This window comes from Rhinichthys klamathensis, unplaced genomic scaffold (assembly GCF_029890125.1).
Source record: "Rhinichthys klamathensis goyatoka isolate OS25496 unplaced genomic scaffold, OSU_Roscu_1.1 h1tg000019l_1, whole genome shotgun sequence".
Lineage (NCBI taxonomy): Eukaryota > Metazoa > Chordata > Actinopteri > Cypriniformes > Leuciscidae > Rhinichthys > Rhinichthys klamathensis.
Window position 1 is genome coordinate 4,858,282 of NW_026606570.1, and position 20,428 is coordinate 4,878,709.

A 20,428-nucleotide genomic window follows, 5' to 3' on the forward strand; every position below is an offset into this window, starting at 1 on the left:
CCGCGTAGAGCGAGCGAGAGACCTTGCGCGAGCGAGACCCCCCCCCCCCCCCCGTCAACAAATCTCACTCGTCTCCCACCCCCCCCCAACAAATCTCACGCCGAGCAAAACTCAAAAGTTGGCAAATAGCTTATTTTTTTCCTGCATTAGACTATGCTACCATGAGTAGGCCTACCATCATAATTCAGTCAACGCCCCAGATGTTATGCGTCGACCATACGCAGATAGGATGCGCTAGATAAGCGTCTGCGTTCTCGTAGCGCAGTGACAAAGCTCTTGAAGACTCACGTCTACTCTCCACTAAATGTAGTCATCCAGGGGAGCGAGCAGAATCACTCCGAATGTAACGTTAGATAACTCATTTATGTGTGTGGCTTCAAATTGAACGGCGTTTCCTCCATCGCCTCAAATGGCTGTTGCGTTTTGCGTTAAGATCAGTATTCTGATGGGGCTGCTGTTCGGACAGGGTAAGCCAGCTCGATTGTACACTGAAGAGGATCCAGTGGTTATACTGAGCAGCGACAGCCTGAAGCAGTCCGTGTTCAACTCCTCCAGCGCCTGGCTGCTTCAGTTCTACTCGTCGTGGTGTGGCCACTGTATCCAGTACTCTCCTACATGGAAGGCACTGGCCGGCGACGTGAAGGGTAGGTGGATTTTGATCCTCTTCCTGTTTATGCACTCTTTTGAAGAAGAACACAGTATCGAGGCATTCACTTCAGGCACACATCGTGTTTACAAGAAATAGTATTGAGTTAATTTGGGATGATCACCTTAACCTTACTGTGGAGGTGGTACCATATGGTACTACCATGGTACTTTTTATATTCCATGGCACTGTGATTGATAAACATAATGAATTATCCAAGAATACCATGGTACTTCAAGGTAGCGTTACTGTCATTAGACGTGTTATTGGCATAATGGATGTCCAAACATGGAACTGCCACGATTCATTTCCAGAATCAGAGTATGACATAGTAGGCTACTTGTTAGTTTATTTTATTTTTCTCCTGATAGTGCTTTTTGTCTGGTTCTACCATAATTATCCCATGATGATACTATTTCCTTGTACATTGTCACGTGTGTTTTAATGAGGCTTACAGTGTTTTTGTGCATTTGTCCTTAAGTACACCCATGGAAAGTCGATTATCCCTGGTTTGTTGATACACCTGCATAAATCCACAGGTGTTGCTGACTGTTATCTGTGTTTATCCCTGCGACCAAAGCCTTAAGTTTAAACCACAACACACACTCTTATTAGAAATGCTACATGTCTCCAGGTAGTGTAGCCTACAATATATTTACTTTAAGTGATGTTTTAATATTCAACAATATTATTGATCTGCCTGCATTGACACCATTATATGAGAATTGAACTGAGCTTGACGATGATATCACTGTTTTCTCCAGAGTGGCTATATACATATGTAAATTAACTAAATTAATAACTTTTTTACAACAAAAATGAATCATCACTGAACTTGAGCTGGACTATGACGCTATTTTCTTCTAGAACTGCTGTACAGGAGAACAAACTTTGTTGCATTATTTTCCTGTTATCACTGTAAAGGTGCTTTGAAATATTGTAAAATGCGCTATATAAATACAGGTGATTTGACTTAAAGTCACCATTAAATCATTTGACCATTCTTAGTTTTTATGGAATATTGCAGATTTTATTATAAATTATGTGTCACAATGCACATCATATTCTTAAATTCATGTTCCCTAATCTTTAATCCAAGTAACTTCTCATCCCTCTTGCAACAACATCTCTTCTCTGATCACGATCCAAAGAGCCAGTCAATTCCTGATGGACAAAAATTACATCTCGCCCTACAATTTTTCTTGTTCGAGAAGTCGTTTCACTCCGCTATACGTCACAATAGAGAAGAAAACACATTTTGCAACTTCCGTTTCATGCCGACTTTTTTTTTTTTTATCACTGAAAGGGAATCCTGCAAGCACTTTACTATTTAAATTAGTTCAATGATATTGTATGTTATAGGGACCAATAAATGCAAGTGCAGATCATCCCACTGACTGTTCTGATCAAATAAAATAAACAGTTTTTACTAAACAATTAAACAGGTTTTGGGCATGTTCTTTATGACAGTTTTTCTAAAATAAAAAACAAAATAAAATAAAATGAAATCTAGGATTAAATTGCCTTTCTTACAGGATTGCAGTGTATCGCAATATATCATATTGTAACCCCTGTATCAATACGTATTTTATCGCCAGCGACATCTTGGCGATACACAGCCCTTGGAAGTTGAAGAACGCATCTTTTAGAAGTTTGAATATTCCAGTGCTTGTTCATTGTAACTGCATAAAAAGAGTGATGATTATATTTATTCAGTTTTCCCCCATTAGTGTTAGATGAAAGACTATACAGGTTATTCACAATATTGTAAATACTGCAGGTAGAAAGCTATACAGGTTTTATGACATGAGGGGTGAGTAAGTGATGACAGAATTTTCAATTTCAGGTGAACTAATCTTTTTATTAGACTTGCAGTATAACAGATGCAAGTACAAATTCTCTCAATGTGAGATCATACAACTCTGCATGATAATTATACAATAATTAAAAATAAATAATCAAAAGTTGGAAACGTGTTTAAAAAGTCGAATCACAAATTTTGTGTTTGTGCAGGAACTGCAGGTGGTTTGTGAGTTTATCAAAAGCTAAGCTAATCATTAGTTAAATCATACAAATTTAAAATAAAATAAAATATAACATTACCAAAATTATGCATATTACAATATGCATGTCATGATGTGACCAGTAACCAATATCAGAGAACATGTGATGTGGGGTACTTCAAGCGCAAAATGTCAACAAATGTCAACAACCCTGATACACAAATAACATTAGCGGTTTTAAGGTTCTGATATTTTGCGTGATCTAAAAACAAGAACTCAACACATGTCAACACTAGCAAAAGTTTCCTGCTGATGAATTTGATTTTAGAGGTTTAGACCACACAGACCCAAATATTTGAGTGCTTTCTCTTAGCAGCTCTGGTTGGATGAATGAATGAATGAATGAGACATTTATATAGCGCTTTCATATCTACTGTACACCCAAAGCACTTTACCATCATATCAGGGATTGTGGATGGGGAGAGCCCACCTCTATCAAGCTGTGGCTTCCAAAGCCATTCTGAATAAATAATGAGTTTAGCATTAACTCTCTTCAGACCTCAGAGCTACAAGACCAGACTAATTGCTAATAAAAATGCTTAGACAGTAGCGCTACGTGTCTGCCGTGCTGTCTGAGCTAAAGGACTGATGGTGTTCTGGAGGAAGCCACTTGTGTTGGGTGCCGTGAAGGATGATGGCAATGAAAAGGTCACTGTAGACTGACACATTCAATCTAAATGAGGGCAAATGCATTTAACACCTTGTCGCAAAGATGCTAAAAGTGGTAGAGCTGTGAAATTAGGGAGGGTCAGTTCTGTCTCACAGCTTCAGCAGTCTCTCTCACTGGTGTTTGCTGCTTTATGACCCCCATGGTAAAGGGATTGTGACCTACAGTACAGTGACGTTCAAAGTCTGAGATCAGTAGTGAGTTTCAGTTTTCAGGTGGTTCCATTTTTCATTTCAACCATTTTTATTGCTACAAACTCTATTTAGTTTATATATATATATATATATACACTCACCTAAAGGATTATTAGGAACACCATACTAATACTGTGTTTGACCCCCTTTCACCTTCAGAACTGCCTTAATTCTACGTGGCATTGATTCAACAAGGTGCTGAAAGCATTCTTTAGAAATGTTGGCCCATATTGATAGGATAGCATCTTGCAGTTGATGGAGATTTGTGGGATGCACATCCAGGGCACGAAGCTCCCGTTCCACCACATCCCAAAGATGCTCTATTGGGTTGAGATCTGGTGACTGTGGGGGCCATTTTAGTACAGTGAACTCATTGTCATGTTCAAGAAACCAATTTGAAATGATTCGAGCTTTGTGACATGGTTCATTATCCTGCTGGAAGTAGCCATCAGAGGATGGGTACATGGTGGCCATAAAGGGAATGACATGATCAGAAACAATGCTCAGGTAGGCCGTGGCATTTAAACGATGCCCAATTGGCACTAAGGGGCCTAAAGTGTGCCAAGAAAACATCCCCCACACCATTACACCACCACCAGCAGCCTGCACAGTGGTAACAAGGCATGATGGATCCATGTTCTCATTCTGTTTACGCCAAATTCTGACTCTACCATCTGAATGTCTCAACAGAAATCGAGACTCATCAGACCAGGCAACATTTTTCCAGTCTTCAACTGTCCAATTTTGGTGAGCTCTTGCAAATTGTAGCCTCTTTTTCCTATTTGTAGTGGAGATGAGTGGTACCCAGTGGGGTCTTTCACTGTTGTAGCCCATCCGCCTCAAGGTTGTACGTGTTGTGGCTTCACAAATGCTTTGCTGCATACCTCGGTTGTAATGAGTTGTTATTTCAGTCAAAGTTGCTCTTCTATCAGCTTGAATCAGTCGGCCCATTCTCCTCTGACCTCTAGCATCAACAAGGCATCTTCGCCCACAGGACTGCCGCATACTGGATGTTTTCCCCTTTTCACACCATTCTATGTAAACCCTAGAAATGGTTGTGCGTGAAAATCCCAGTAACTGAGCAGATTGTGAAATACTCAGACCGGCCCGTCTGGCACCAACAATCATGCCACGCTCAAAATTACTTAAATCACTTTCTTTCCCATTCTGACATTCAGTTTGGAGTTCAGGAGATTGTCTTGACCAGGACCACATCCCTAAATGCATTGAAGCAACTGCCATGTGATTGGTTGATTAGATAATTGCATTAATGAGAAATTGAACAGGTGTTCCTAATAATCCTTTAGGTGAGTGTGTGTGTGTATATATATATATATATATATATATATATTAGTCCAGGGAAGCTACAATATGAATCTTAAAGAAATTGTTCACCCAAAAATTAATATTCTGCCAAAATGTACCCACCCTCAATTCATTCCGAACTTGTGTGACTATATGATTGTTTTTCTGTGAAACACAAATAATATATTTAGAAGAATGTTGGTAACTTAACTGTTTTGGTGACTTTTTTTTTTTTTTTCACTTTATGGACAAAATAAATAGTCCACCAAGACATTTTTCAAAATACTTAAAAGATATTGACAGAATATTTATTTTTGGCTGTACTATCCCTTGATATTTTTCTTTCTTTTATAACTTTTCTTTGTTTTTTTATTATTATTATTATTTAAATCCTCAAAGCTTTTATTTTGAATGTTTGAATGGGATTTTAAATCCCAGATCTTCAATTGGCAATGGGCATGCAGTTTTTTTGGACTATGGAACTGAATGATTACCTTATTCTTGTACTAAAATAACGTATGTGTTGGTAATTATTTTAAGAATTAGTACTGTTGACTCACAAATGTATGTGCCATTATCATATCATACGGTATATATGTTCTGGAATGCCATGCCTTGCTTTTCTTCTTCAGTGGACTGGAAAAAAGGACTAGATGATTGTGGCCTTTGGATGACTAAAGTTGCGAGGACAAGTCTTCTGTTGAATGCTTTCAGTCTGCCTTTGTTGGCACAAGCTGTCGGCTGGGTGGCTCGCGAGTGGCCGCCTACCAGCTGTTACCTTCACAATGAGGGTCAGATGTCCCTATTGTGAGGACGCAACCCCGCTGTGCATTCCCCCACACATCCTAAAACCCACAGTGTCCCACCCTCAGGTGAAGAATAGAGGGATAAAGTGCCCCCGGCTGTCCCTCCTCTCTCTCTCATCCAAACATTTTTAAATAAGCTGCTTTCATCACACCCCATCTGTTTCATTTTTCGGAGACCGGTTTTACAGCTGTTCACAGAGTTTATGAGTTTGCATTGAAAACAAACCACCTGGCTCCAGAAACTCTTTATGCAGTGTATAAAATCTTGCTTTGAGGGAGAAAGACTACTTCGTCTCACAAAGTTTTAGTACGTTTCTGATGTCAGATTTCAAAACCATGTTATGCATCAAATGATTTTAGGCTTTCAGCCAGAGTTCCTGTCCTCTTAGGCTATCTGGCAGCTGTTCTGGGTGCCAATGCCGATAAGACATTTTAGCGTGGACGTCAGCATGTGTTATACAACACAAATGAAGTAATATAACTAGGCTCAAGTCTCTAAAAACGCTCATTTACCTCTTTGCATTGCGGCTGTATGCCTTTATTTCTGTTCTTTTTAGACATTTCATTCAAGTATTGATATTACACATCACTTATATTAATTGGTCACACTTTATATTGTCTCTTTAACTACTACATACTTGCATAAAACATTTTCATATTGTGTTAATGTTGTATTGCAAAACACTTTTGATGCTATTGAGGTGGGATACAGGTAAGGTTAGGGGCATGTTTCATGGTATGGTTAAGTTTAAGGATGGGTTAAAGTGTAATTTTAAAAAGGAAGCATCAACAGTGCAATTATAGATGTAATTACAGAAATTAATTTGTAGCTGTAATTACTTGCAGGTATTTTTTTAAATATAAGTACAATGTAAAAACATATATGTACACAATAAGTGCATTGTATCAAATGGTTAATTTAAATGTTAGTAAATATTAAAGACATTTAATATAAAATAGTAATATTTGATTTTGTTGATAGTTCACCCAAAAATTAAAATTCTGTCATTATTTACTTACTCTCATGTCTTTCCAGCCTCCTAAATCATTTGTTCATCCTCAAACACAATTGAAGATATTTCTGTCCCTCCATCGAAAGTCCTTTTCACCAAAACTTTGACGCTTCAAAAAGTTAATTAGGTGAACTTTGTGATGAGTTTATATGATGAACAAATTTAATTTATGCTTTTATTCACATAAAGTGATTGGGTATCTTTAGAAGATTTGGATTAAACCGCTCGAATCATATGGATTACTTTTATGATCTCTTTATGAACTTGTAGTCAGTTTTGGTGGAGGGACAGTCTTATGGGTTTGGAACAACATGAGGGTGAGCTAGTAATTGACGACTAAATGTTTGGGTTAACATGTTTGACATGTCTCTCTACTCTCATAGACTGGGCACAGGCCATTCGTATTGGAGTTCTGGATTGTGCTCATGAGAAGAACTTCGACATCTGTAAGGAGTTCGGAATCCACTTCTACCCCACCTTCAGAGTATGTTTGTGCAAATTGTGCTATTTATTCGTTCAACAGATTAAACCTATATACAATAAGTCTTAACTAGGGGCTTGGGATATTGCCAAAATAATTTTAAAGGCCCCCTGAAATCAAAATGTAAGTTTTTTAGTATGAATATCTTAGGGTTATGAATAAGCTGCTGTGTTCCAAAAGAATGAAAGCATTCAAAACTTAGCGCTTGGATTCGGTTCCATGGTGCTGTCAAGTACGACTTTCAGTCTGTGAGGCTATTGGCTATTTGAAAAGGGGGAAGGGCCATTCAATATGTCCTGCCTTGGCTTCCTGTTTCAGTGGAAATGACGTCAACACATCATACAAAGCTGATTTGTTTAAAAACACTGACTCATTCAGTTAAGTGTGTTGCTCAGAGATGCACAGCAGTTCTGATGTGATTTCGTTGGCGAAAGAGACGATACTGACAATATTGTGTCAGAAATCTAACTCACAATATTAACGTCTTGTGTGAGTCTCTAATGTCAGCTGGCACATCATTAAAACAACAATTGTCATATTATTGTAGACCAGGCAGGGGTATTCCATTAAAGTTCCAAGAGGTTCGGTCTCTATATTTCCTTCCCAGTTGTAGATCCGGATAATACTTTTTTGGAACAGTAATACTTTTACAGTGATGTCTAAGAATTTTTACCAACAATTTCCCCAAACAAGTAAATATTTCACCCAACTGGATATGAATATAAAAAGGTTAGATCAGATGTTTTAACAGGCTATTTTTTATTTTACTTTAAGACACATTTGTGTATGCCACATAAGGCCATGGGACTGAGAAAACATACTGGGTTTACCTCTTAAGAAAAGAATAGACCATTTTTATATTTTGCTCAAAGCAATAAACTACTATAACAAACAATGTACATAATCTAATAATCGAAAAACTCATCATGAGGACAAAACAAAGTTAACTAGTAATTTGAAAGTTGTTGTTGTTGTTTTTTGCCTTGCCATCTCTAAATAATTTGCCAAATTCTAACATCGTTTATTAGGAAATGCTCTTTATATGCTGATTAATAATGCTAAATGTATGAAAAAAGACGCCACACATTAACTTGTCTCAAACCTGGTTTTGTTAAACGGTCAGAGTCATCTGTATGGCAGATTACAATAATTGTATTTGCTGCATTCTCATTTTCTACTACTTTTGTTAAAATAACTGCGTCGTCTGCAGCTCTTAGCGAGGGAGCAAGAGAAGCAACGCACACGAAGCGGAAAGGGCTTGAATGAAGCACTTTTGGCTCTAGATAAAAATATTATAGATACAGCTCCTAAAGATCATTACCATAAACAACCATGCGGGTGGAACCAAGGTCCGCCATTTGAATTACACTGTTGTAGACGATACTACACACACCTTGTCCTAACAAAGCTTGGTTTTTATTTTGTGGCATTATGCTGGGTAGCTCCGCCCATATTCAAATCTCATTGGCTCAAACTTCTGCTATACATACTAGCTATACATTCAACATAAGCATCTCATAAATTAAGGATGTTACAATAGTCTCCTAGTCAACTAGTTTTCTAACAAAATACTAGTAAATTAGAGAGGGTGATTCAATTATTTGAATTTCGATTATTTATTTTTTATTTGAAATGAGATGGTCATTTTATTAGCGTGCTGACAGATTCTGTGCTTGCTGTCAGACAGTTAGCAGAGTACAAAACCTTTCAGAACTGTTGCATCTTTATATTTGTTTATTGCATGCAGCATGTTTCTTATACTGTTTATTCAATGTCCTGTCGCAATCTCTGCATTTTAAAATGATGTGTCAAGTTAACTTGACGAAACAAGATTCCTGCCTTCTGTTCTATTTTGTTGTGCACTATAACATGTCTTATCTATGTCTGATCGAGATCAGGTAAACCTGAAACCAGGGTAACCATACTGTAGACAAAATGTATTATTACACCCTTATCAAATTTCCAAATTGCCTGGAAACATGCCTGGTTTTGAAATGGACACACATAGGACATGTTGTTTTTGTACTTTTCATTTAGGAATAATGTCTTTTTCTTTTTTAGTATTTTAAGGCACATGATACCACAAATGATTTGGGGAAGACATATCGAGGTGGGTTTCATCATTTTTGCTCTGATTAGAATTGAAATGATTGTTTCAGTGATTATTATTATTGTGGATTTAACTTGTATTTCTGATTTTGTTTTATTTGTGTACTGTTAGGGGCTGACAGAGAGCTACAGACAGTGAGGCAGTTGATGGTGAACTTCCTCCAAAACCACACTAGACAAAACTGGCCTGTGGGCTGCCCTCCCCTTGACCCTGACAGGTGCCCAAATCTACAATATTACCTCCTATTTTTTACATGTTCAATTCCATCTGTGTTTAATATTTAACATGTTCTGCCTCCAGCTTTAAGAGGGACATTTAGAGATGTTTGTTTAGTTTCTAGACATAAATGGAATGTGTCTCAGTTTCCTATTTAAAAACATTGAGTTTGTCATCTGTTGCAGGTCTGAGGACATCCTGTCCTTAATGGGGAAGAAAACGGAGCTCTATACTGCAGTTATAGTTGAGGACGGAGACTCTTATATAGGGAGAGAGGTATGAAAAACAGATAAAACAAAACGTTTTTGTAGGAAAGCAGTATAAGATCAGATGTCATCATTTACTCACCCATATGTCATTCCATACTAATGTAATTGTTATTGGCTGATATTACTTTTAATCAGCTGATTGATTTTCATTTCTATATATATATATATATATATATATATATATATATATAGTAGGGCCGGGACTTTAACGCGTTAATTAAGATTAATTAATTACACACTTTAACGCGTTAATTAATTACACAAAAAATTATTTTTAATCGCACTTGTTTTTGCACCGCGGAACGTTTCTCACTGGATGAGTTTCGGCGGACCGATTATACTGGCGCACCAACTAGCATTCATGACGAAGAAGCTGACGAGATCGCTTTGGTTGACCGGTGGCTGGGAAATGTTGTTACAAAAAACGAACGGATGGACGCGTCGATAAGAGCATGGTTGTGTGCAAGCTATGCAACAAGGAATTCGCTATTGCTATTAGTGTAGTGTAGCAATATGCTATTTTGTTGCAATATGCTATTGCTACACTTAATGGCAAAAATTGCACTGGTCTGCTGGACTTGGTTGAACAAAAATAAACAATATTTTGTTGCTTAAGCTTATGTATGCAGTCATTATTCAATGGTATACTAAAAATCCATGTGAAAAAAATTACTTCTCACAGTTCTCAGGTCAAATATTTATGCGATTAAAATGCGATTAATTTCGATTAATTAATTACAAAGCCTCTAATTAATTAGATTAATTTTTTTAATCGAGTCCCGGCCCTAATATATAGTTTTTTTTTTTGTAGCAGGCATAAAATCATACATAAGAATTATACTGCGGCACTGGAGGGCAAATTATTGTTGTAAGCATTCACGGCTTCAGATGACACATGCCTTAATTCAGATGTGTATGCCATTTTGCTTTATTGACACTAAATGTGTATGAACTGTAATGTGCCCATTCCTGGGTAAGTATTGTGTTTCAGCTGAATCGCTGTACAGTATTATAACATTTTACAGCTATAGAGTCTTTGAAACATTGAACCCTCATTCTGTTTACTGGTTGTAAGTGGTGTGACTGATGTTTTTTAGTGACAAAAGAACTCTTTATGCCTTTCTTTTGTAGGTTCTAATAAATTGTGATCCAGTGTTTCCCACAGGATTTTGTGAGACTATGGGGGCTCACATAAAAAGAAAATTTTGTACATTTTAAAGTTAAATTCCTCAATCTGGTGCACTTTAAGAGTTCAGCTCCTACCCATGTTCAGTGTACAAACTGAATGAAGAAAAAAGTCTGTGCATTGACTTGTACCTAAACTTTAACGGAGACTCTATCTTCTTTTTAGTTGTGATATATTGTCTGTCCACATTACATTCACACTGATGCTTTAGGAAGCCGAACAATTATAATATAATAGTAATAATTAGTATTATTATTATTATTCGTATGACAGTAATGGCCTATATATTATAATATCTGTGAAAACAGGTTTACAATCGCGTCTCATAAATCTAGTGAAACGCTGCAATCAACTGTCCACAAAAATGTTGGAAATTATGCAAATATGACAAATAATGCGTAACTTTTATTTAATTCAATCAAAGTCTTTTGTGATTTGATATGGGCACAAAGCCATATCACGCCTTCGATTTTATTTCATTTGACAGATACTTTGCAAAAGCAATGGTGCAAAAAAACAGAGACCTTTTATGGTATTATGAGAAGTTTTCAAATATTTTGTGAAATTGTGGCGGCACAGAGAAGACTATGGTGGGCCGCCAGAGTCTAGGTAGTTAATGGGAAACACTGGATGATCTTTCACAATGTAAATTCTTATTTGTAATTTTACAGTGTGGTGCAATAGGGTTTAAAACTGGTACAAATGAGGCAAGGGGCGATTTAAAAAAATAAATACGAATATGATGATTGTTGTTAGCCTCCAGTTCCCATGATCTGTGCACCATTATTTGAAATCAGTATGATTTTGTGTGAGAAACAAATAGAAATTTAAGTTATTTGTTATTCAGAAGGTTAATTTTGCCTTTCGTCCTGTCGATTTCTTCCATGTTATCAAAAGTGGCACATTAATTATACACAACAGAACCAAAGTCTTGTGTAGCTCAAATGGTAGAGCATGCCACTATCAAATTCCCAGATTAATGTTCATGAATGGACCAGATCAGACCTAGTGGAAAGCAAGATTTTTAGTGAAAAATCACAGAAATGTAGATTGTTCCCTTTCTCTCAGTCATGTTCGACGTTAGGTCATTACTGACATTAGGGGTCTTACTTCGGAGCCCCAATCACCTCAGAGTTTTACAAAATTGGCCAGTGGAATTTTCATGCCTAGCCACTCCCCGGACATACGGGTATGATGGTGGCCTGCACACACTCATTAGATTTTTGCTTCAGAACTGAGTGGTTGCTGACAGCGATTACTCTTCCAATCGCTCAAAGAGCTTAAAAAGAGGAGAATCTCTCTTGCTGGACACCCTATGGCATTAAGCGCAGTGATTTCCCCCTTTAAGAGACACTATCGAGGACTTTGCCCCGCACTCCAAAAGCAGACGGAGGCCATTAAACACATCATACGGACATGATTCCACCGCCGCCGAGGCCTGGCCCCCAGTCTGCTGGTCTCCGAGTGCGTCCCACTGTGGCTTCTACACCTGTTCTGGCACAGCCAGAAGCAACAACTTGGCCGTAACGTTGAGCCCCCCGCAGGAAGGTGACAGAGCCCGTTCCTCAGGCTGCCGCTAAATTGCCTTCAGTTGCTCTGAACCAGGAGGTGGTGATCGCACCACTCCTCTCCCCCATGGCCGGGAGGAGACTCTTTTGTTTAGTTTAACCCTAATGCACTTAGTTTTTAATATAAACTCAGGATGTTGGGGTCCAGAGACCCCAGGCAATAAAATGTGATTTTGTAACATAATAATGTAAATTTTTAACTAATATAATATCACTCACTTTGTTGTTTTCTCTACATGTGTGCAGTGTTTTGGGGATTAAAGTTATTTTTTTTTTTTTTACATTTACCGGTATATAAATAAATGTAAAAAAATATATTTTTCATTGTCATTCATGGAGATAACATGGACAATATGACATGGTTTAATTGAAGATTGCTGCCATCAACTGGAGAACAAACACTTTTTATTTATTTATTAAAATAACATGTAATTTCAACTTCAGCCGGCTTCAGATGGCTTCAAAGCATTACACACTGGCTCATTTACCATTTCCTCATGGGTATACATCTTTTCACTTTTTTTCAAGTGTTATTTATGTTCAGACATTATAAAATAATTTCTATAACAATAAAAAATGACTTTTAAAATTTAGCTTTTATTTGTACTGAAGTATCATTGCCACTTCACTTCTATGTATTTGTGTTCTGTCTTGTGGCTGATTATGTTTTTTTTTTATTTGACAAATATAAAAAAGTATATATTTTTATATATATTTCTCCTTTATTTAATGTATTTATATTAATTAAAAAAATACCTTAAATCCCCCCCCAACACTGCAAAAATGTACAAATGTAAAGTAAAAACATTACTAAAGTAAGAGATAATACAAATTATATGTTACAAGATCACATTTTATTTGTCTGGGGTCTCTAGAGACCCCGAAACCCTGAGTGTGACTTTTTTTCATGCTAACATACAACCAGATATCATTCCAATAAATGTTTTTTGTAGAGCTAGCAAGTGTCAAGTTTCAGTTCCAGCAAACGTCATTTGGGGTAAAAATAAAAGACCCTGAATAGCGCCTAAAGGTTAAAAGAGTTCATTTCCATTGACCGGCGGTACCCAAACTTTCAATTTCCTCAGTCTCCTCCTCGCTGCCCCTCCGCGGGTATGTCAGTTGTCCCACTGGTGCCGCTCACACGGAGACTGGCTGCCTGGCTAGTGCTTCCCAGACCATCCAGCTGGTTCATTTGGACAATCAGACTCCGCTATGCAATCCAGTTCGCCAGGCGTCCCACAGGTTCAGCAGCGTCCTATTTACCTCTGTGGCAGGCAAAGATGCCCTTGTCCTGTGAGCGAAGATTGCGGTCCTGTAGAGCCTGTCCCTCCAGCCAAGCTGAAGTCAGGGTTTTACAGCCCTTCATCGTACCCAAGAAAGCTGGTGGGTTAAAGCTATTCTTGGATCTGTGAGTCTTGAATTGTATCCTTCACAAGCTCCCGTTCAAGATGCTAACACAGAAGCGCATGCACACATGCGTTCACCCCCAAGATTGGTTTGCAGTGATCGTCCTGAAGGACACATACTTCCATGTCTCGATTTTGCCTCGACACAGACGTTACTTCAATTTGCTTTCGAGGGTTTAGGCATACCAGTACAAGGTCCTCCCCTTTGGGCTGTCCCTGTCTCCCCACATCTTTACCAAAGTTGCGGAGGCTGCCCTTGTCCTGTTAAGGGAAGTGGGCATTCGCATTCTTAATCATCTCAACAGCTAGCTCATTCAAGCTCACTCTTAAGATTCGTTGTGCAAACATAGGAACCTGGTGCTCAGGACCCAGTGCCCCCTTGTGCAGAACATCTCTTTTCTCAGAATGGAGTAGGACTCGGTCAATATGACGGCGCGTCTCACGAATGAGCGCGCATAGTCAGTGCTGAACTGCCTGAATACGTTCAGGGGGAAGACAGCGGTTCCGCTGAAACAATTTAGAGGCTCCTGGGGCATATGGCATCCACAGCCGCAGTAACGCCGCTTGGATTGATGCAAATGAGACCGTTCAGCGCTAGCTGCACAGCCAAGTCCCGAGATGTGCATGAAGCCACTGCACACATCGTGTGACCATCACACCAATCTGTCACTGAACTTTCAGCCCTTGGTGTCGGACCTTGCTTTTCTATGGGCGGAAGTGCCCTTAGAACAAGTGTCCAAGCACGTTGTTGTTACAACGAATGCCTCCAGAATTGGCTGGGGGGCTGTATGCAGCGGGCACACAGCCCGGGCTCCTGGACAGGACCTCAACTGCAGTGGCATATCAATTGCTTGGAGTTGCTGGCAGTGCTGCTCGCCCTGCTCCGGTTTTGGCCACTCTGTAGCTCCAAACCTTTCCAGGTAGGACCTACCGCAGAGATTCGTCCATATGTAGCACTTCCCTGTGGGTCAGTCCATATGTGTATATCACACATGTACCTCCCTATGGGTAGGATGTGGCCTCTCTTTTCAACCGGACTAGGCACGCTTTCCCAGTGTGAAAAAAAACTTACATGGGGCATTGGGAATGTTACGGTTGGGCGAGGCCATTTTGTTACTGGCACGCTACAGCTTGTCAGCATCTGCTTTGCTGACACGTGTAACACAGTTCAGTAGTTGTGTCACTTTCTATAGGGACCTCTAATGTCAGCATCGACATAATGTCGAACGTGACTGATAGAGAGGGAACATCTCGGTTACTGTCTTAACCCTCATTCCCTGATGGAGGTAACAAAGGCATTATGTCCCTCCTACCACAACCTTGAACTACCTTCTGAATGGCCGGAACACCATCTCTGGGGGCCTTTTTTTGTAAAACACAGCTGTAATAGGGGCTCCCAAGTAAAAGACCCCTAATGTCAGTATCTCCATTCACTCCATCAAAGGAACGAGGGTTACGTTAGTAACCGAGTTTTTTTTTTTTTACACAAAAGCTATTGTATCGTTTTAGAAAATATGCACACCACTTTTAAAGTAAATTTTTGTCCTTTTGAGCTTGAATGTTGTAGTCTAATTTTGCAGTATGAGTCTTTAACTTATTTAAATTTTGGTTAACACTTTACAATAAGGTCTCATTTGTTAACATTAGTTAATGCATTATCTAACATGAACTAACAACTAACATGACCTTAAAAATCTAGTAGTAAATGTTGAGATTAACATTAAGTTTAATAAATGCTGTAGAAGTATTGTTCATTTTTAGTTAAAGTTAACTAATTCAGTTAATGTTAACAAATGAAACAAAACAACAACAACACTAAAACTATGCTGTGCGTGAGACAGAGTGGAACGCAGAAAATGAAGTATACCCATGCCTTTAGACAATTCAATAAACCAAACTTCTTTTGTGTACCATGGAAAAAGGAAAATAACATAGGTTTTGAACGATGAGTGGGTGAGTAGATGATGATCTAAATGATCCCTTTAGGCATAATTAGTGATGCAGCTAGAATTGTAATGCTCTAATTTAACACTTTATCTTTTTTTTAACTAGGTAATTTTGGACCTAATGCCATATGAGGGTATAGCAGTGAAGAGAGCTCTGAGCTCAGACAAACTTCTAATGGAGAAACTAGGGATTAATTCAGTTCCCTCAGCATACCTCTTCCACCCCAACGGCACACACACTGTGATGAATGTGTACGTCAACGACCTCTGCTAAATTCATTGTTGTCTACCAAATAGAAGCCCTGTATATGCACAGTTGATACGTTTTTGTTTGTGTTAACAGTCAGAAGAGGCTACGCTTTTTCTTCTCCTCCTTCCTAAAACTCCTCCCTGGAGTCCACAGGAAGCAGTCCACCTCATCCCTGCAGCGTCATCAGCCTGGAAATAATGGGCAGGGAACCCAGGTGGAGTGGAAAGAGTTTAAAAAGTGAGGTTTTTTTTAATATAGATACTACGGTTAAAAAAATTGGGGTCAGTAAGCTTTGTTTTTTTAATAAAAAAATTAAAGGATCCATTAAATGAATCAAAAGTAACAGTAAAGACATTTATAACATCACACAATATTTCTATTTTAAATCAGTGCTGTTTTGAACTTTCTGTTCATCAGAGAATCCTTAAAAACATATCACAGTTTCCACAAAAATATTAAACGACACATTCTCATCACTGATAATAAGAAATTGTTTCTTGAGCACCAAATCAAATTAGAATGATTTTTGAAGGATCATGTGACAGTAAAGACTAGAGTAATTGCTGCTGAAAATTCAGCTTTGATCACAGGAATAAATTACATTTTAAAATCTATTCAAACAGAAAACGGTTATTTTAAATTGTGATAATATTTCACAATAATACTGTTTTTACTGTATTTAAGTAAATGCAGAGTAGTTGAGCCTGAGAGACTTCCTTCAAAAACATTTTAAAATCTTACCGACCCCAAACTTTTGAACAGTAGTGTATATTTGCAGTAACATGTTAAGTAGTCCAAATGTCTGAAGTTTAACAGTTGAAATGAATGCCCACAAACTTTTCACTAGCTGTTGATTTAATTTTAAGTAAGACGAGGTAACCAGTATTAATGTTTCTTCAGGTCTAAGGTATACATGGCAGATCTGGAGTCTGGCTTACATTATCTACTGAGGGTTGAACTGGCCACCCACAAGACCTTAGAAGGAGAAGAACTAAAAACCTTCAAGGACTTTATAACAGTTGTTGCCAAGGTAGTGTTTTAACACAAACACAACTTTTTCTTTGCGCTTGAGCTTGAGCTTTCTTCTCACACTGAAATTGTTTTCATTAGAGCTTTAAAATTTACAGGGTTGTATCTTACTTGGCCCTTTTGATTTTAGCTATTTCCAGGTCGCCAGTCTGTGGTGAAACTTCTTGAGACGTTGTTAGAATGGCTAGTCAGTTTACCTTTGGAGAAGATCCCCTATGATGCTATTCTGGATCTAGTTAACAACAAAATGAGGGTAAGAGTGTCACCCATTAAACAACTTGTTCATTCACCACTGCTGCTCCTGCTATTAAAAGCTCCATATACCTCATAAAGTCTCTTTACCTGATGACATGTCATTTTTTTGTGTGTGACAGGAGCATAGATCAGTTTGTTGGTGGTTTTAAAGTGCTCTGTTTGTATTATTCTAAGATATCGGGCCTGTTCCTGAGTGAGCAAGTGCAGTGGGTTGGATGCCAGGGTAGTAGTGTGGCACTAAGAGGATATCCCTGCTCCCTCTGGACACTGTTTCACGTTTTGACTGTGCAAGCTGCCAACCGGCCCGACGCTCTAGCCAACACTGGTATGAGCAGGGAAATCCCTTCCTCTTAATCAACCAGAAACATATTTGAGATCTCATCAGTTGTAATTGTGATTGTAGATTACTAAATTGAAGCTACATTTTAAGTATACATTTTGCTGTGATATAAGCATATATATAATATGTCACTGTTTGGGCCAAGCAGAACAGTCATCTGGTAAAGTTTTCTATTAGTTCATGTTTCTACATTGCTAATTAATTTAAACCTACCTTCCTCTCAGGGTTTGAGGATGATCCTTTGGCAGTGCTTCAAACCATGCGGCGCTACATTGGGACCTTCTTTGGTTGCCAGGAGTGTGGGAAGCATTTTGAGGAGATGGCTCAGGAGTCTCTGAACCAGGTCAAGTCTGTTGATGAGGCAGTACTGTGGCTGTGGAGAAAGCACAACCAGGTTAATGCAAGACTGACAGGTAAGCCAGAAAGGTATTTAAAGTAAAATGACTGCATTACAAAATGTTGGTGCATTTAGGTTCTTGCTCCATCTCATGGGTGACATAGTATATACACTACTGATTAAAAAGTTACTTTACAAAAAGGTTTTTTTTTTTTAAGAAATGAATACTTTTGTTTAGCAAGGATGCATTCAATTGAATGAAAGTGACAGTAAAGACATAATGTTACAAAAGATTTCTGCATAAATACTGTACTGAAGGAAAAAGAGGAAAATGGGTAGGATTAAAGAAAGGACAATAGAGAGAACAAGAAAAAGAAGAAAGAAGAAACAGGGCAAGAAAGAAGAATGGATAAAAAGACAGGCAGAAAGAAAGGAACAAAATAAGACATGAATCGAGAAAGAAAGGAGGACTGGAAGAAAAGGAAAGAGACCAGAAAGGGGAAAGAAAGTAATACAGGAAAGGGAAGGGGAATACAGAATGAAATCAGGATTTGATGGAAAAGAACAGGAAGAAGGGAAATGAAATATATGTAGATAATAAAGACAGGAAGGAAGGATGAAAAAGAAGCACAGAAAGGAAGAGAGAATGATTAGGACTGGAAGGAAAAAGAACAAAAAGGAAGGAAGGAAAAAAGACATGAAGAGTGAAAGCATGACTGGAAGCAAGAAAAAGAGAAATGACGTGAAGGAAGAAAAAGCAAAGGGAATAGAAAGGAGGGAAGAAAGAAGGAAAGACGAGAAGAGAGTAGAACAGAAAGGAAAGAAAAGAGACAGAAAGGAAGAAAGGAAAAAGACAAACAAAAACACAAAGAAAGAAATAAGTACCGTGATGCAGGAATGAAAAATGGAAAGGAAGAAAGAAGAAAATTAGGACTGGATTGGGGAAAAAGAAAGAAAGAAAGAAAGGAAAAGGGAAGAAAGAGAAAAGACTGGAAGAAAGGCAAAATAAGAAAAATGACAAATTACATTAAATACTAGAAGGGAGGAATAAAAAGGATGGAAAGAAAAGAAAGAATGACTCATGAAACCACACGTCACCCTCATAGTAGATTGCACTCTTTATGCAGGCTCAATGAGCGAGGACCCCATGTTTCCTAAGACTCAGTGGCCTACTCCTGATCTCTGTCCCACATGCCATGAGGAGCAAGAAGGCCTTCATGTCTGGGATGAACAGATGGTCCTGGCTTTCCTCAAACAACACTACGGTGCTTCCAACATCTCCCCAAAATACTCCAGCAGCAGCCAACCAGAGCCAGGCCCTCCGGCTCTTGACAAACCCAAAGCCATAACCAAACCTAAAAGCAACGTTCACCTCAACCAGAACCTAAAACCTTCTCCTGAGAATATTCCTAAACATCAGAAGAGGACTGGCATTAATGGTGCGGAAGAGAAGCACTCTGGTGTCCAGATAGAAGCCAGACCAGGGATGACGTTCCTGGGTCTGGGATTCTCCAGCGTGGATATGAGTCTCTGCGTGCTGCTCTACGCCCTCTCCTGCGTCTTTCTCATGTTCATGTTCTTCTTCTTCCGCTTTCGCTCAAAGAGATGGAAAGGCAGAAACTACCGGCCTTATGTATAGTGGTGGAATACTGAAATGGAAAACTGTGAATAAGGTGCCTAGTGTTGAAGGAGACTTTTAATTTATTTGATTATTTTAATTTTTTGGGGGGTGGGGTGAGCGTTGTTGATGTTTTTATGATGTATTTTGTAATGAAGAGCTTGTCTAATGATTGATGAAAGCTCTGCTCAGGCCTAGTTGTGTTAGCAAGCACGTGTTAGCGAGGATTTCTCAACCCTAAACAGAGAGGATTATTTAACATGAGAAACTATTTTATTACAGTAAAAAGGAACAACCTAGGTCAAAATATATTTTTATGGAATATTCTACATTATTTATCTAGATTTTTATTGAAATAATATATCCTAAGTTAGTTTCTCATAGGGTATATATTGCTCTCTATGAATGTCACTCTGTCCCCATATTTCTAATTGATGGTCCAGAAACACTTGAGAAACTTGATTTATTCTGTCACTCAAGGTCGCTAGCTGAGAAGCCAGTGAAACATAACACTGCCTGTCAATGACCAGTGGAAAAACCCTCGGTTTTGTTACTCTCATGGTCCATTGAAATCTGTTAAATAGGCTGCTTGAACTCTGTTTTTTTTTTTAACTCTGCATGTGAAGTCACAAGAAGAGCTACTATTATTATTATTATTATTGACTTGAAAAGGTGGCTTAATTCCAATTTTTTAATTCCATTTTTTTTTTTAAATCTGGTTGG

The 20,428-nt window shown here is 38.4% G+C and overlaps 1 protein-coding gene across 1 annotated transcript; it reads left to right on the plus strand.

Moving 5' to 3' along the window:
* The first annotated feature begins 381 nt into the window (after positions 1-381).
* qsox2 (quiescin Q6 sulfhydryl oxidase 2) lies at positions 382-19,916 on the plus strand. Its single transcript, XM_056236579.1, has 12 exons — positions 382-644; positions 7,078-7,178; positions 9,237-9,285; positions 9,397-9,502; positions 9,687-9,777; positions 15,983-16,128; positions 16,220-16,363; positions 17,027-17,156; positions 17,286-17,408; positions 17,585-17,735; positions 17,975-18,163; positions 19,215-19,916. Exons 1-12 carry the CDS (start codon positions 410-412, stop codon positions 19,724-19,726), a joined length of 1,977 nt encoding a protein of 658 aa, XP_056092554.1. The 5' UTR covers positions 382-409; the 3' UTR covers positions 19,727-19,916.
* The last annotated feature ends 512 nt before the right edge of the window (positions 19,917-20,428 follow it).

Excerpts from the sequence above, each read along its gene's own strand:
- qsox2 (XM_056236579.1), top strand. The coding sequence starts at position 410 with ATGGCTGTTGCGTTTTGCGTTAAGATCAGTATTCTGATGGGGCTGCTG. Across the intron at positions 645-7,077 it reads ACTGGCCGGCGACGTGAAGG|ACTGGGCACAGGCCATTCGT; the intron begins GTAGGTGGATTT and ends CTACTCTCATAG. Across the intron at positions 9,778-15,982 it reads ACTCTTATATAGGGAGAGAG|GTAATTTTGGACCTAATGCC; the intron begins GTATGAAAAACA and ends TTTTTTAACTAG.